Source organism: Solanum verrucosum, unplaced genomic scaffold (assembly GCF_900185275.1).
Source record: "Solanum verrucosum unplaced genomic scaffold, falcon-dt-bn FXZP01000280.1, whole genome shotgun sequence".
Lineage (NCBI taxonomy): Eukaryota > Viridiplantae > Streptophyta > Magnoliopsida > Solanales > Solanaceae > Solanum > Solanum verrucosum.
This window is the reverse complement of record NW_026019982.1, coordinates 170,132-186,388: the sequence shown is the minus strand read 5'-3', so window position 1 is coordinate 186,388 and position 16,257 is coordinate 170,132. Positions and strand designations below refer to the sequence as shown.

Here is a 16,257-nt window from a genome sequence, read left to right as displayed (position 1 = left end):
CAACAATAATTTTGAAAAGCTCGAACAACATAGTCCATGCACGTTTTAGTCCAATCACAAGGCATTTTGTGAAACTATTAAATTAAAGAAACCAAAATAGTGTTTAAAATGAAAGGGACACAAACATGTCGTTATCCAATACTAATAAGCCGCCTATTTGGTTTTGGTTTATCAAAATATTATATTATCTAAAAATAATTAATATAAATAATGTATTAAAATAATTATTCACTGATGTTATAGTTAGTTATAGACAGGATAGACAACTAATTTAGTTACGATGAACTAGGAACCTAATTTAATAATAAATTAAATTAAATCATGAAAGCAATCCAAACTAATTAAATCAATCTTAATTAGTAATAAACATGTCCATCGAGTTGATAGTTGAATATCATACAATAAGAGATTTTATTTTATTTTTTATTAAGTATCGAATATCTGTATTAGAATCGATTAAATCTAAAATCGTATATTACGAGATTCATTTCTATAGTGGGTGATCTATTAATTATTGTGCTAGGGGCGGAGCTACATGGTTGTCATCTATTTAATTGGACATCCTTCGTCGGATAAAAATATCGTATATACAAGTAAAATGATATATGAAGTGATAAATAACATACACTAGACATAATAAATTGTTATAGCCTAGTGATTTTTAACATTTCGAATGAACCAGTCCTCGTGAGTCGTGTGTATGAATCTGACTAGATTGTGCTGACCTTTTTGTTAGTAATATTTTACTAGTGACCCGATTCTAATTATACTTAGGTACTCATAATTATTTATTTATGTTTGGTCATGACTCATTATTTGTTCACTTTGCTAAAGATAATAGAAAATTATATTCAACTTTTAAAATGAAATAAACATAACAGGAAAAAGTGTCATTGGATTAATAATGCATATGTTTTCGAACCTTTTTCCCCTGGATATAATAATATTAATAATTGGAGTATCATCATTTATAAACAAAATGATGACTAGGATTTTCATTAAGGAAAGTCAAAAAATAAAAACGTTGTTTTTGAATTTGAACTTTTAACCTCGTAAATCATTGAGTCAACCTCTAATCATATGTTTAAGAGATTCAAAAATCTATATATGTACATACAATATAACTTTTTTACTGAGAGGTTCAGGTGGACACCCTCCTGTCCCTCTAGATCATGCACTACACATACCGTTATAATCAAATATTATATCTAAGCGGTTTTATTTAAAATTATATATTTAAAACAAGGCACACTCTTTGTCAACTAGGATATATATAGGTCCCATGCCCAACGTTAAGGCACATGGAATGGACCTTAAAAAACACTCGTCCTCTAATGCTTTGCACTTAATTCCTCCTATATTGTCTCATCCTCTTTATCCACTTCAAATTTCCCTACTAATTTATTATATTGGTTTGAGTACCATATTTTTCTCCTCTTAAATTATCTGTCGTGATTCTCTTTTATAAGTTTGTTAGGTAATATTAATGAGTAGGAATTTTAATCATTTTATCCTTTATTAATATTTAAATAGTCGTAACATCATCATGTAATTGAAATGTTTATAGTTTTTAAAACAATAACAATAAAGGGTAAAATGGAAAATTATAATTAATTTTGTCTTGAACTTCTAAAATAGGAAATAATTTAAAATAGTTATTTTTAGAAATCACGACAAATAACTCAGCATGGGAGTAGTTATTTAATTTTGGAAAGGTTATATAATAGTGAATTTTTTTATAACAATATTTATGGAATATTAAAAAAATTGGAATTAATTTTTGATGTTATATTTAATACCTCGGTAATATTTTTTTAAAAAAAAATTATAATATCAATAATCATCTATAATTTTATCTGACGAGAGGGAGTTGCTCGGATGGTAAGCACCCCTCACTTCCAACCCGAAGGTTGCGAGTCACCAAAGGAGCAAAAGGGGTGGGAGCTCCTAGGGAGGGTAAAAAAAAAGGAGAAAAAAAAATCTATAATTTTATCCTTCTATGACAACTATATTTATAAAATTAGAATTTATATGATTACCAATAAAAATCAAGAAATAACTATTATTTTTAAATTTTCTCTTAGCATTTGTTGTTCTTTGAACGTAAAAAAAAATCAATTAATAGCTTGACTATTTATAGAAAATAAATTAATTTAATGTAAGATCAAATAACAAACAAGGAAGTAAAATTATCCTTATTATTAGTATCTTCTAAAGTATTGGCTAACATCACTAAAGTAGATATAGGATCAGAATAAATATAGTATAGAATAAGTAACAACTTCATGTAACTTTAATAAGTGAAGTCCGAACAGAATAATGTATAAATAAATCTTTCTCATTCTTATTATTTTTATGAAATAGAAAAATTGATTCACATGGAACCTAAAAAAAAAACATGTTTTGAAAAATTAACCCTTGTGTCTCCTACTCTTTTTTTATTTTAATGTTAAAGGAAAAAAAACACAAGAAACATAGTAACATTAATTATTTTCTCCAACAATAAATGGATAAACAAACAAAGGAAGAATATTGATGGCTCTTTAAACAACTATTGACTTTTCCAAAAACACATCACATGTAATACTAATAAAATTTCGTCCTATGTACTTGGGAATGTTTTTGACTCAAATTCATTAGAGAAAAATATTAGTTACAAAAAAAAAAATTAGTTTAGGTAGGATAAATTATGACACTTCAACAAATATAGTTCGACTTGTTTTTCGAGAAAAGATAGAAAACATGCTTAATTCTTAATTAGTTTTAAAATATAGATGTGAAATATGTTTAGTTAATCTCCAAATAAAATGTGTGAAACACAAAGGTGATAGATAATAAGTTGAAGAAAATACACCAACTAGTACAATTTGATTAATAAAAATTCGAAACGCCTTTAAAATTATCGTTCAAATATTAATATATTGTACGATTCAATTGCACTTCATTATTGATTATTATCAGAAGAAAATTCGCAATTTAAAATATCGAGATTCCTAACTTAAATATATTTGTATTTTTAAAATTATAAATTCATAATATAATTATTTATTGAAATTCTAGAACTTTTTATTACATATATTTATATTTAGTGCCAAAATAATAGATTCAATGGAACCATAAAAAGAAGTTGTATCCAGCTTCACCTACCATATAATTGTTGTTCATTTTTCGGTTGAAAATAAATTAAATATTACACTATAAATACTTTCCCTCTTTTAAGAAAAAATATATACATTTTTTATACAATACAAAATAAAAAAGGGAAAATTGTATATAATAGCAAACTATTAATTTAAATTAAATGTTATAAATATAGTTTGATTTAATTGTACCTCATAGCAAACTGTAGATATTTCACCTCTCTCCTGGTGAATCTCGCTCGCCACTCTCGTTCTCTCCCTCGCCTCTCTTGTTTTTTATACAAACGCAAGTGTATAAAGTGCGTTTGTGTTTGTATAAAGCGAGAGAAAATTGTATATATACATATATTTTCGTTCCCCTCTCCCAGATCTCGCTCTCTCACTTGCCTCTCTCACTTTATACAAAAAACACAAATTATATAAAATGCGTTTGTGTTTGTATAAAGCGAGAGAAAATTGTATATATACATATATTTTCGTTCCCCTCTCCCAGATCTCGCTCGCCACTCTCCCAGATCTCGCTCACTCACTCGCCTCTCTCAACAACAACAACAACAACATACCCAGTGAAATCCCACAAAGTGGGGTCTGGGGAGGGTAGAGTGTACGCAGACCTTACCACTACCTCATGGAGGTAGAGAGGCTGTTTTCGGAGAACCCTCGGCTCAAGTACATCCAAACCAAGTAAAAGAAGAGGAAACAATATATAAAACATAACATCCAATAAGAAAAATAGTGCCTAATCAACAACGGAGACAATAACATCAAGAAAATACTGTAAGAGGTGGAACGCAGTAAACAACATATGGCTATAGGATCACAGACAAGAACTACAAGTGCCAGGCTAGGACTACTACAAACGCTACCAACCCAAACCCTCGCAAGGAAAGACAACACGCTAACCCTACTAACCCTACTGATCTTTTTGTATATGTATACCAAAGTAAATTATACAACTGCTTTCTTTTGTATATTTATAGCAAAATATACATATTTATGTTTGCTATGGAGCGCAATTATGCAAACTTTGTTATAGCATACAAATATGAATTTTGTGTTTGCTATATGTGAAAGTTGTTCTAGATAATATATATATATATATAAAATTTTATTTTTTAATTATATTTAGTAAACTAGATAACTGAAATGTACATTTATGTTAGTTTTTCTATATTATTTTTAGGGATAAACTATTAGCATAGTGCTATTAAATGATTGGAGTTGAAATATTTGAAAAGCTAAAAAAAAAAAAGTGTGCAGCCACTGCCAAACAAAATAGCCAATAAAAAGGTGTAGAATTATCACTATTGTTAGTCAAAAAAGCTAAAAGCTCAAGAGCTATGTTGTACTGTAGGCATTAATAGATGTACCATAAAAGTTGATGAGGGCACTAATGACTTTTAAAATTCATTCTATAGATAAAAAAAAGTATATACTACTCGCTCAAAAAAGAAAAAAGAGTATATACTACTCGCTCCGTTCAATAACAGTAATTGTTCACTATAATAAAAATAGTTATCCAATAATATTTATATAATTTAAAAAATTTAAAGATAATTTAACTTTTATTTTTATTTTATTATTGCTATTAAATACTACTAGTCATTATCTAACACATTTCTCAAAACATTAAATTTAATAAAATCAAAGGAAATATAATAATATTATCCCTATTATTTATTGTTTCTTAGTGTGTTGTAAAGTTAATAGTGATAGAGTATTATATACTATGCATTTTAATTAAAACTTTTAAAAGGATGATAACGCATGCTTAAATGATTACGTTAGAAAAAAATTATAACGAATATGACTAATGTTGATTGGTGAAATTGTAATCTTTTATATTTTTATTACTACTTATAATTTAAATTAAGTTGAATCTGTTGGGATTTTCAAGAAGTGAACAGAAAATTAAAAAAAAAACATTTTTTGATTGTATAAAAAAGGACATATTTTGAATTGCATTTATTTATATCACTCATTTATTGTCTATAATTTTAAAGACGATCTTATCTCATATTTCAAGCTAAAAAATATTGAAAATTTGAAATTCTTATTGCATTTTTGCATCGTTCTTTTAAACTAACAAAAAAATAAAAATAAAAACAAAACAAAAACAATAACGGATATTCAGTATGTAATTTACTTCGTCATTTAAGTTTGTTTAGAGTTTTATAATTTGCTCTGCTTTAAATTAAATTTTTTTTATATTAGGAGAAAAGTAAACTAAATAACTTAACAATAGTAAAGGGATATTTGTTGGAATATTTTTCTTTTCAATTTTTTCATATTAGATTGATTAACACTTTTGAAAAGTATTTTTTCTAGAAAAATAAATTTCTTAAAAATAAGAAACATGACTTTCCTAATTAAAATAGGGAAAATAAACTAAGTTTTATAAATGAAATTTTATATTAATTGTGCTATTTTCATCATCCAACACACATTTTAATTTTACCCTCGTACCCTCTATTCCCATCACCCACACCCCTAGCTCTATATCCATATTCAATAATATTTATCTGAATAATATATAAGTACTTTTAGAATTATATTTTTACTTATATATCGAACATAAAAGTATAAAATAGTCAGAATTTCATTCTATTTAATATTTTGTCAAAAAAATAAAATACTATAAATAATTTGGTAGAACATTTGAAAATAGTACAAATATTTGGAGATAGAGAATAGTAGTGGGGTTAAGAGGAAAATAAAGCAATTATATTATTTTTAGTAGAGAAGTAAGAAAAAGAGTGAGAGTATAGCAGAGTAGAAGAGAGCACATGGCCTCGATACCACTGGGACCTCAGCACCATAATCCGCCGGAAAATCACCATCACCACCACCTTCAGCCGCCGCAGCTGCAGCAGCAGCAGCATGTGAATCGTGAACAAGGAGGAGGAGGAGCTGCAGTAAGGAACGCCGTCGCCGGAGCACGACCGGAAATGGAATCCGAAAAGGTAGTTCTACTACTTTAATGTTCTCCGACTACTACTAGAGAGTCGCACACTCTTGTTCTACTTCAATTCTCTTTGCTGATGAAGTTTGACAGTATCGGTTTTGTTCGTTGTGCTTCGATCTAGCTCGATCTCTTTGTGTTCATTTGTTCTCCGGTGTCGGAAAGTTCGCCGGAGAATTTCCCGGCGGCGTAATTTTTTGAGTTTATTGCTTCAGTGAGGTGTTAATCTTCTATATTTGCAGTTTTCAGCTGGACTTTGAGCATGAGGTGTTTTTAGTGTTGTTTTCCTTTTTTTGACATTTTCTTTGTAGCTCTTAAGATATTAAATTAAATGTATTTTTGAGTAGCTTCTGCTTCTGGATTTTTGTTTGATTTACCAGAAAATGATTCTTTGTTTGCTTGGTGTTGTTCTATATTTCTTGTTTCTGGAGTTTCTACTGTAGCTGATTGTGGAGGTATGGAGTGCATATATAGGGTTAGATCCATGAGGTTCTTTTGTGGAGTAGTGACTTCTTTATCCTTTTATCTACTTTGTGTATCTGGGATTACAAGGGACAGGTTTTCTTGAGTTGATTAGGTAGCTTGCAAGTCCCTCTTTCAGAAAAAGCTATTTAGCTGCTTTTCTTCATCTTTAGGTAAATTGTGCTTCAATCTTTTATTGGGTTTGCTTCATGTGAATTGTGATGGCTGATTCTCCTTTAATACTGTTTTTGTCTCAGTTACAAGTCTCTATTATTTGATGCTTTCTTAAAGCCTATTTAAGTGCCATTCGCTGCTTTTCTATTATTGTTGAACAACCTGTAAGGTCCTCTGACAGGTTATGGTAAGTACAGCTTCTTACTATTTTCTAACGAGATGGAGTTCTTTTGGCACTGCAATTGACCTTGCTTGGTTTGCATTGTAGGAAATGTCAGCTGCTGTTGTTGAGGGTAATGGTGCCGTCACTGGTCACATAATTTCCACCACTATTGGAGGCAAGAATGGAGAACCAAAAAGGGTGTGTGCCTGATATACATCAGTTTTTTTGGGTTATTTTGGAGATTCAATGTTTTGTAATTTCTTGGTTTTTAGATACTATGATTCTAACCTGAGAACATAATTAAGATGATTCTTATCACTGGCATCAATGGTCGTGAGAGTATTAAGTTACAGCTGTTGTGATCTTTTTCTGCAGACCATCAGTTATATGGCAGAGCGAGTTGTCGGTACAGGGTCCTTTGGGATAGTGTTTCAGGTTTGTGAGCTGACTTGATTGTAAATTTGCATCAGTATTCTTGTACTTAGCAATGACCTGATGTTGTTGTCTCTAGGCAAAATGCTTGGAAACTGGAGAGACTGTGGCCATAAAGAAGGTTTTACAGGACAAACGGTATAAAAACCGTGAACTACAACTGATGCGCTTGATGGATCACCCAAATGTCATTACTCTAAAGCACTGCTTCTTTTCCACGACTAGTAGAGATGAGCTTTTTCTTAATTTGGTCATGGATTATGTCCCTGAAAGTTTATACAAGGTTTTAAAGCACTATAGCAATTCAAATCAAAGGATGCCACTCATATATGTCAAACTTTACATGTATCAGGTTTGCATCTCTCCTTTCTCTTTATGCCTCTTCTGCAACTGGATATTATGTGATTCTGATAAGTTGTTACTGTCAGATATTCAGAGGGCTGGCTTATATTCATAATGTTCCAAGAATTTGCCATAGAGATGTGAAACCTCAAAATCTTTTGGTATGTGAACAGGAGTCCACTTCATTCCTATTGTATGCCAACATCAACCTAAATCTCTATTGTATGTCATTTGAAGGTTGATCCTCTGACCCATCAAGTCAAGCTATGTGATTTTGGAAGTGCAAAAGTCCTGGTATGTTTGTTATTTCATATATTATTACATCCTTATATGAAATAAGTGCAAAAGTCCTGGTATCTCTATAAGTGCTGCATTATGCAAAGTTTCTTTGAAGGTGCTTTAGCGTTGTGATAGTAGGCTGTTTTTCATGTGCTTGACTGCACGAATGGGCGCTGATTAAGGCACTGTCTGAAGACATTTCAGTTTTTAAACATTTGATACTTTTTGACCCTTGGCTGTCAGGTTCTTACATCTCTTGTTTGCAATTGAAGAGAAGTCCAATACAATTAGGTTTTGACATGCGAGTCTGGATGTATTTTTACTATTGACAGTGGGAGTGAGAGCAGAACTAGTCCCTAGCATTTCAGAATTCTTGCTCAAACTTTTTTTTCTTTTTTTATATGGCTCTTTCCTCATGGTGAATTGTTTTGTACATAACATAAACTGAAGCATTTCATTTTGATGCATTTTGATACTAATGAACTTTTCGATGCACAGGTGAATGGTGAAGCAAATATTTCGTACATTTGCTCTCGCTACTACAGAGCTCCAGAACTCATATTTGGTGCCACAGAATATACAACATCAATTGATATTTGGTCAGCAGGCTGTGTCCTTGCTGAGCTTCTTCTGGGGCAGGTTTGTGCTATTTATCTTTGTTTGCAAGTCGATAATTTCCATCTATTACTTCATTGAAGATTGTTACTTTATTGAGCTTTCATCAATCATAAACTATGACAGCCGCTCTTTCCTGGCGAAAATGCGGTAGACCAACTGGTGGAGATCATCAAGGTGTGTCTTTATACTTCATTTGGACATCGTAGTAAATCTCAGATAACACTTACATGGATCTCTTTTTTACTAATGAGAAACCTTGTCACAGGTCCTTGGTACTCCTACTCGGGAAGAAATTCGATGTATGAACCCAAACTACACAGATTTCAGATTCCCACAGATAAAAGCTCATCCTTGGCACAAGGTATTGTGTGTTGTTATATTTTGATAGTTATTCTGCACTAGATCATTTTCTTGTTGAAATATGTGTACGTTAACTACCCCTAAAGTCAGTTTTAGTTGAAAAGAGAGCTAAAAGCCTTCCGTGGTTTCAGGTATTCCATAAAAGAATGCCTCCTGAAGCAATTGATCTTGCCTCACGGCTTCTTCAATATTCACCAAGTCTTCGCTGTACTGCAGTGAGTTATCTCCTTTACAAGTGATATTCGTTATTGTTATTTCATCTACAAAACCATTTGTTGTATCAGTCTATTTACCTGCTTCTACTCCTCGCAGCTAGAAGCATGTGCACATTCATTCTTTGATGAGCTTCGTGAGCCCAATGCCCGTCTTCCTAATGGACGTCCATTTCCACCTCTTTTCAACTTTAAACAAGAGGTACAATTTTTGAAATCTTCTTAGTCTATTGATATTGTTATATTTCTCTGTAACTATTATCTAGAAAGTTATCTTTCGAGTTGTTGAATAGGTGTTGGTTCACTAGTTGAATTTACGATTAAGCAGCTCTACGCACCCATCTGAACAATTATTTCATTAATTAGAGCTTTTTTTTTCCTTATCCATTATTTGAATGTTTGTTATAAATGAAAAAAGGGAAGGAGGTATTGATGGTGGAGCGGCACATGTTGTTCTCTTGTGAAGTGATAAATACAAGAAACAAACTATTAAAAGTAAATCCTTTAGTGACGAAGGATTTTCAAAGTGAATAATACAGGAAATTGATGCGTTACATATTAGTTCATGATTTCTTCGTGTTTTTCTTGTTTTCTTGTACTTCTAAATGCATCATGCGTCTTGTCAGTTATCTTCTTTCTTCCGTTGCTTTTGATAATCCATTGTCCTTTCCCTCTCAAATAACACTCACTCACGTAATCTTTTGTCCTTCTGCCGCTTCAAAATGTGAGACCTAAAAATTGTCTACATGTGCATGGATCCAAGCAATCATATTAACTGTGTTTCCAATTATTGTGTAACCATTTAATAGAACTGATTTTGGTGATTGACTGTCATGAGACTTTATCTCGAGTAAAATATGGTTTTAGAAAGTTATCACATGGTAAAACCTTCTATTCCCCTACATTTAGCAGATCTTTAGACATTTTCTTCCACGATCTTTAGACAGTAATTTTGGCTTCTCAGTTACTGTCAGAAATATATTGACCAATTACAGAGGTGCCCGTTATTATGAGGCTGCATTAGATATTTATTCTTATTATTACCAGTTGGACTCTGTGTGGTAAGGCTGGCATTTGAACCTTTCTTTCTTTGCGAGTAAGAGGATCCTTTTTAAATTGATTCAAGAGTCAAAACTTCCCTTAATGCAAGATGTTGGGGATCATGAAAGTTATGTTTATGTTCTGGCTGTTGCTTGCAGTTAACTGGAGCTTCACCTGATTTGGTCAACAAGCTGATCCCTGAGCATGTGTGGAGGCAACTTGGTTTGAATTTCCCATTTCCTGGTGCGACGTAGTTGTACTAATGTAATATAGAGTTGGTGTATCAGAAAAAATATATAGGGAGTCCTTGTGGATTAATGTAACCATGCATTTTGGCTTAACCAGTGGCTATGTATGCACGTAAAAGTTGTATGTGTATAGTCGCTGTTTGGCTTACAAGGAAGTGATCCTGTCTCAACTTATGTCCTCTTTTAGCTAATAGCAGACCTGTTGCCTCTTTTGTACATTGTTTTTGATAAGAAGATTTCAGATAGAAGTATAAAATGATAAATATTGTAATGTCTAGTTAAGCAGATTTCCTTGAGAGAGACCTTCTGGAACACTAGGACTTGTAGCTTTTGGTTGTAGTTATATTTATATGCAAGTTGTTTTTAGCTCTATTTTTATTTTTGAATGCAAGGCATATATGATTTTCTCTTCTGTGCAATCTTAGGTTTTTGTTTTTTTGTTTGTTTTCTTTTTTGCCTTTGAAGGATCCATTGGATTGTTTCTCTCGTTTCATGGTTGTATACTTGTATATTATGAGAGCAAAATTAGCAATAGAAACCAAAGGTTTTAAGAAAGAATATACTGTACATACCTAATTCTATAAGTGGGGTTTGGAAAAAGGTAGTTTCTACGCGGACCTTTCTGCCTTTGTGAGGTATCCGATGCAGGATTGTAAGAATCTTATTTAGTTAATGTTGTGCTAGATGATACATGTAAATATGTAATGAACGCCAAGACTCAATAATTACTTCCATCCATGACACCATAAAACAGCAACAATACTTCAAAATGTTGGCATAAATATCATGCAACTACGCTGTTGTATATGAAAAACAGGAGTTCCTTGACACTAGATGATTAATGTCTGTAATGTACCCTAAAATAACTACAACTCCACCTCGACGGCTGCTAATGACTTCTACCCCTTAAAATGGCTCTATTTATTCCCCCTCCCCTCAGTACGATTGTTTTAACTCAACTATTACAACATGTTGTGATCTTTCCGATCACAAAAAATGAATTTCCACAGCCTTTCCGTAACTGATTATTGAATCCATGATGTTAAAGCTTAAGCAGATTTAGTAACCTCATGAATAGCGTTTGCCAAGTAACCAACATTTCCAGTAGTAACTCCTGCCATACTGCACCATACAAGAAGCAAAAGAAACAGATTGGGAAAAAAAAATCAGATAAAAATTTGTATACGAATACAGGTGCATATAAGCTTGAACTTGACGACTCAATAATTATACCTGATACGACCATTACGAGTCATGTAGATGTGATACTCTTTTGTCAATCGGTCTACTTGTTCCGGTGTCATCCCACTGTAGCAGAACATGCCAATCTGTAGGAAGTATCGAACATTAAGGGGGCAATAGGTGAATTCTTATAGTTACGTACTGTTACAGAAAGTGAAGGAAGTCATTGATCTCAAATACCTGGTTGGTTATGTGTTCCCAAGATAGAGGTGACCCCAACTTCTCAAGATTTTCCCTTAAAGCAGTTCTCATCCCGATGATACGATCAGCCATGCCCTGGAAAAGAACTCTTAAGTAATTGAACTTTTACGCTTAACATATGATGTTCTGAAAACGAGTACCAAGCTAAAGAGCAGCCAGAGCACCATCAACTTACCTTCACTTCCTCGAGCCATAGATTTTTCAAGTTTGGATCTCCAAGGATGGTAGAAACAACAAGAGCACCGTGAACAGGTGGATTACTGTACATGGGCCTAGCAAGTTGCTGCAACTGACTTTTCACTGCCACTGCTTGTTTTTCATCCTCACAGACAACACTGCAGCGAATTGAGGCACCACAGCAAAAACATTGGAAGTCTTTTAGCTTTATCAAGTATTGACTAAAAATATCAGATCAGTGTTTGACAGGAGTCCTTTCTGACTAGTAAGAGACTTGTACACGCTATATAGAGATGAATACGAAGTTTTATAATAACACAATATATGATACATGGTATAATAAAGACAATTAGTAAATGTATTTACGAAGTTCAACAGAAAAGTTTTGTTCATTTGAAAGAGAAAATAATAGATCTAGAAACTACATGAAGATGGTAGTACTACTGATTTTGGAATTAGAAGATAATTTTAAAAGATAGATCAACTATGATTAATAAAAGGCTAGTATTACTCTCCAGATTATAACTTAACAGAACAGTTCCAGTGTAATCCCACAAGTGAAGTTTGGTAAGGGTGGTGCTTATACAACCTTACCCCTACATCTAGTGAAGATAGAGAGACTGTTTCTGATATACCCTCGGCTCAAGATTATAAATAGGCCTTATCCTACTCTCCAGATATAAATAGGCCAAATAATATATCATCTTGGGAGTAGTATTTTACCTTAGGCAACCAATGCTCTGGCTATATAGCCCCATATTTTTTGCATATGATTGGGCACATCCTATCGGATGACCTATTTCTGATACCCCCTCGGCTCAAGATTATAAATAGGCCTTACCCCTACTTGCCAGATATAACTAGCCCAAATTATATATCATCTTGGGAGTAGTATTTTACCTTAGGCAACCAACTCTCTGGCCATATAGCCCCATATTTTTTGCATATGATTGGGCACATGCTATCGGATGACCATCCTCAAGAAATATCCTGATTGCCTTAGCATCCTTCTCTGGATACCCACTTGCAAATCCTTGATAGGCCATGTCAAACAAAGCAAAATGTCCCTTCACCTAGAACCAGTGCAATAATTCAATATGAGACTTATGACAAGATAGAGGATAGAAATATACAAGTCATTACCTTGAACTGGTGCGAGATCTCCCTCCATTGTTCCTCTGTCGGATCCACCCCAGTAGGATTATGAGCACAAGCATGAAGCAGAAAGAATGATCCTTTTGGGGCATTCTATGTAAAAGAAAGTTGTAATAGGTCAGGATAAATAATGGCAATATGAGGAAAAACACCATATCATGAAAACAGGGGAACCAAAGCATCAAAGAAAACATCTCAACTGTGTGTTTTCATACCTTTATATCATCCATCATTGCAGCAAAGTCCAAGCCCTTTGATTCAGCATGATAATAGTGATATGTTCTCTCAGGGACATGAGCATCTCTCCAAATGTTATGATGACTGTCAAGAATCTCATATTAGTAAATATCAGGGGATTAGAAATTTATGAAGTCATTTACAAACTAATGTTTTACTGTGCAAAAACCAATCTAGGAAGATCAATCAAGAAGCAACAATGATGCATCAAATGTACTTACTTAGACCATGTAGGAACTGGAATATAAATCTGTGAATCAGGACAAAAGCGCTTTTGGAAGTCCGCAAAAATTCGGCATGCGCCAGTTCCAGATAATGCTTGAATTGCAGCAATGCGTTTATCTTTTATCAAGTCTGAGTTCTCCCCATAGGCTAACTTCAGCGACTCCTGGATCATGTTGACACTACCTCCCATAGGAAGATACTCCCTGGTAAATGATGAATTGTCCACGTGAGCATGTTATTGAACTAAAAGATATCCACATAAACCACCCTGGCCTTTTTTTTGCAATGCTGAAAACATTTTGATTCTTACTTTCAAATTCATTGCCATTTATCACATAAAGCATTTTACTCCGTGTCAATTAATCCAATAGATTTCTAAAGAGTGAGGACAAAATCAGAACATTTACTAATTTACATAGAGAAGTTGCATAGTACTTTCTACTTTAGGACACTACAAAATGTTTGACAGAAGCAGTTTTCAGTTTAAGAAGTCAATTCATTTAACCTTTCAATTTAAAAAACCATTAAAAAAAGCCACTTGTTATTTTAATCATTCTTCTATCACAATTAATAAAATATACATGTCAAATAAAAATGTGTTCCATATCTAGTCAAACTTCGTAAAACAACAAGAACAGATCTTTTCAAAATTAAACGCCGCCATTAGACTGTGGAATAGTAAATTTGATATAAACAATTCATCTTGACAGAAAGGCTCTACCAAAGTATAAGATAAAACTGGTGAAGGGATCCATCTCCACCATCCATATAGCACTAAAAATGAGAATAGAAAGGACAAATATCATCAAGATGCGGAAGGAGAGGAAGAAAACCTAAAGAATCAAGAATACTAAAAAGAGATGCTTTATTATTCAAATATGCACTCACAAATACCCTCATTGATGCACAATAACCAACAAGTGGCTATAGTAAAAGAAAATAAATAATAGTCAGCAATGTAGCATATTCACGGGGTTTGATTCGGTTTTATCAAAACCAAACAAAACCAAACAAAACCAAATCAACTATATAGGTTTGATCAGTTTTTTTTTGTCGGTTACATGAATATTATTGGTGTTACTGCTAAAATTTTTAATAAATCAATATATATTTTCTAGTAATTGACAAATATCTGTACTATTACATTTTGCTATACTAGTCTAACAATAACTTTTCAATGATATATGCATTCAAACTAAACAAAATTTTAATAACTAAAAACAAAAGTCAAACTTAAATAATGTATAAACGACCTTTCAATTTGAACAACAAATTCAAATTCCCTTCCTAGAGAAACAAAATAGAGAGAAATCGTGGGATTCACTCACATATTGAAACCGCCAGCGATCCTTCGCTCTGCTTCTCTAACACACTCCAGTACCACGGGTTTTCCATTGTCATCCCTGTAAGCTCCCTTAAAAGTCGCAACAACAAAAGAAGCTCATTCGTTTTTGCCTAATTAGATCGAGCTCAAAATTAATAAGAGCACACGGGATTTTCAAATCCAAATCAATATAGATCCACTGTGTGAATCCTCTGCATCATTTTCAGCCGACGGATGATTATTTTACACTAATCAATCAACTTATGTAGCTGACTATAAGATTTACAGCATTTAACCTTCTATTTAATTAATCTAAAATCACACAAAACAAAACACAGCTAAGCATACACAATTACCAAATTAAGAAGCTAAATCCATGATAACAAAAACTGAGAAAACAAGGTAGAAAATGAAGCGAATCAAATCAAAGGACAGAGCAGAGAACTTACAACGCCAACATTGACTTTATCAGGGCTAGGATCGGCGAGAAAAGCTTCAGTAACGCCGAGGATAGGATCTTTAGGTGCCGGCTCAACGTTCCGCCACCACGACGACAAGGATCGAGCTCCGAGCGACGACGAGCTAAGCTTGAGATGACTACCGGAAATCGCGGCACGGATCGCCATGGCCGGAGCGGAGAGAGTATTTAGAGAAATCGGAGAGGAAAATGGCGTGTTTGTCGAAGTGGCTGATACCTGATAGAGATGGACTTTATATATAGGGAGACGTAAGAGCAGTGGACTGAGCGAGCCGTAAGTGCGAGTGAATGGTTTATTAACGGCTTTTGCCTCGAAAAGCGTAACGTTGCGACTAAACGGTAAAAGACATTTTCGCTTCGTCGTAAAGGTTAGGGGCAAAAGAGTCAAATAAATTTTAATATAGTAACTACTATAATCTGCCCAATCTGCCAATATTTATATCTAAATTAATGCTTCGTAGATAAAAATATTAAACTAAGAATAAAATGGTAGTACTTATCATTTTCCGATTATTCTGAAAAATAATTACTCCATCGTAATCTAAACTATAACACATAACACATAAAGTAAAAGACATAATATATATAGCTTTTTAAATTGATTTTAACTTCCTTCAATTTTAGATTTTTATACAATAGACACAAATGTTCTACCTGACATAATATATGTAGAACGCCTTATAAGACAAAAAAATTCATGTAGGACGTCATGTAGGATAAATGCGTCTATTTATTCAATTTTATACAAAGCACATTCAAAGTTGAAGGGCGTATATATTATGATT

The 16,257-nt window shown here is 32.9% G+C and overlaps 2 protein-coding genes across 2 annotated transcripts; one reads left to right on the top strand and one right to left on the bottom strand.

Moving 5' to 3' along the window:
- The first annotated feature begins 5,827 nt into the window (after positions 1 to 5,827).
- On the top strand, positions 5,828 to 10,838 carry LOC125817363 (shaggy-related protein kinase eta-like). The gene is made up of 12 exons (XM_049496895.1): positions 5,828 to 6,103; positions 7,007 to 7,099; positions 7,277 to 7,336; positions 7,413 to 7,685; positions 7,762 to 7,836; positions 7,913 to 7,969; positions 8,453 to 8,593; positions 8,696 to 8,746; positions 8,838 to 8,933; positions 9,064 to 9,147; positions 9,245 to 9,346; positions 10,344 to 10,838. The coding sequence occupies exons 1-12, from the start codon at positions 5,927 to 5,929 to the stop codon at positions 10,437 to 10,439; spliced, it is 1,305 nt and encodes a 434-aa protein (XP_049352852.1). The 5' UTR covers positions 5,828 to 5,926; the 3' UTR covers positions 10,440 to 10,838.
- A 355-nt stretch (positions 10,839 to 11,193) lies between these two features.
- On the bottom strand, positions 11,194 to 15,774 carry LOC125817509 (aspartate aminotransferase, mitochondrial). The gene is made up of 10 exons (XM_049497052.1): positions 15,444 to 15,774; positions 14,999 to 15,084; positions 13,667 to 13,873; positions 13,424 to 13,529; positions 13,197 to 13,301; positions 12,954 to 13,126; positions 12,052 to 12,211; positions 11,856 to 11,951; positions 11,667 to 11,761; positions 11,194 to 11,555 (listed from the first exon to the last, which is right to left on the bottom strand). The coding sequence occupies exons 1-10, from the start codon at positions 15,618 to 15,620 to the stop codon at positions 11,483 to 11,485; spliced, it is 1,278 nt and encodes a 425-aa protein (XP_049353009.1). The 5' UTR covers positions 15,621 to 15,774; the 3' UTR covers positions 11,194 to 11,482.
- Between the last annotated feature and the right edge of the window lie 483 nt (positions 15,775 to 16,257).

Coding starts and splice junctions, on each gene's coding strand:
- LOC125817509 (XM_049497052.1), bottom strand. CDS start 15,620: ATGGCGATCCGTGCCGCGATTTCCGGTAGTCATCTCAAGCTTAGCTCG. Junction 13,530..13,666: donor CCAGTTCCTACATGGTCTAA/GTAAGTACATTT, acceptor GATTCTTGACAG/TCATCATAACATTTGGAGAG. Junction 13,127..13,196: donor AGATCTCGCACCAGTTCAAG/GTAATGACTTGT, acceptor CACTGGTTCTAG/GTGAAGGGACATTTTGCTTT.
- LOC125817363 (XM_049496895.1), top strand. CDS start 5,927: ATGGCCTCGATACCACTGGGACCTCAGCACCATAATCCGCCGGAAAAT. Junction 7,100..7,276: donor AGAATGGAGAACCAAAAAGG/GTGTGTGCCTGA, acceptor CTTTTTCTGCAG/ACCATCAGTTATATGGCAGA. Junction 8,934..9,063: donor AAGCTCATCCTTGGCACAAG/GTATTGTGTGTT, acceptor CCGTGGTTTCAG/GTATTCCATAAAAGAATGCC.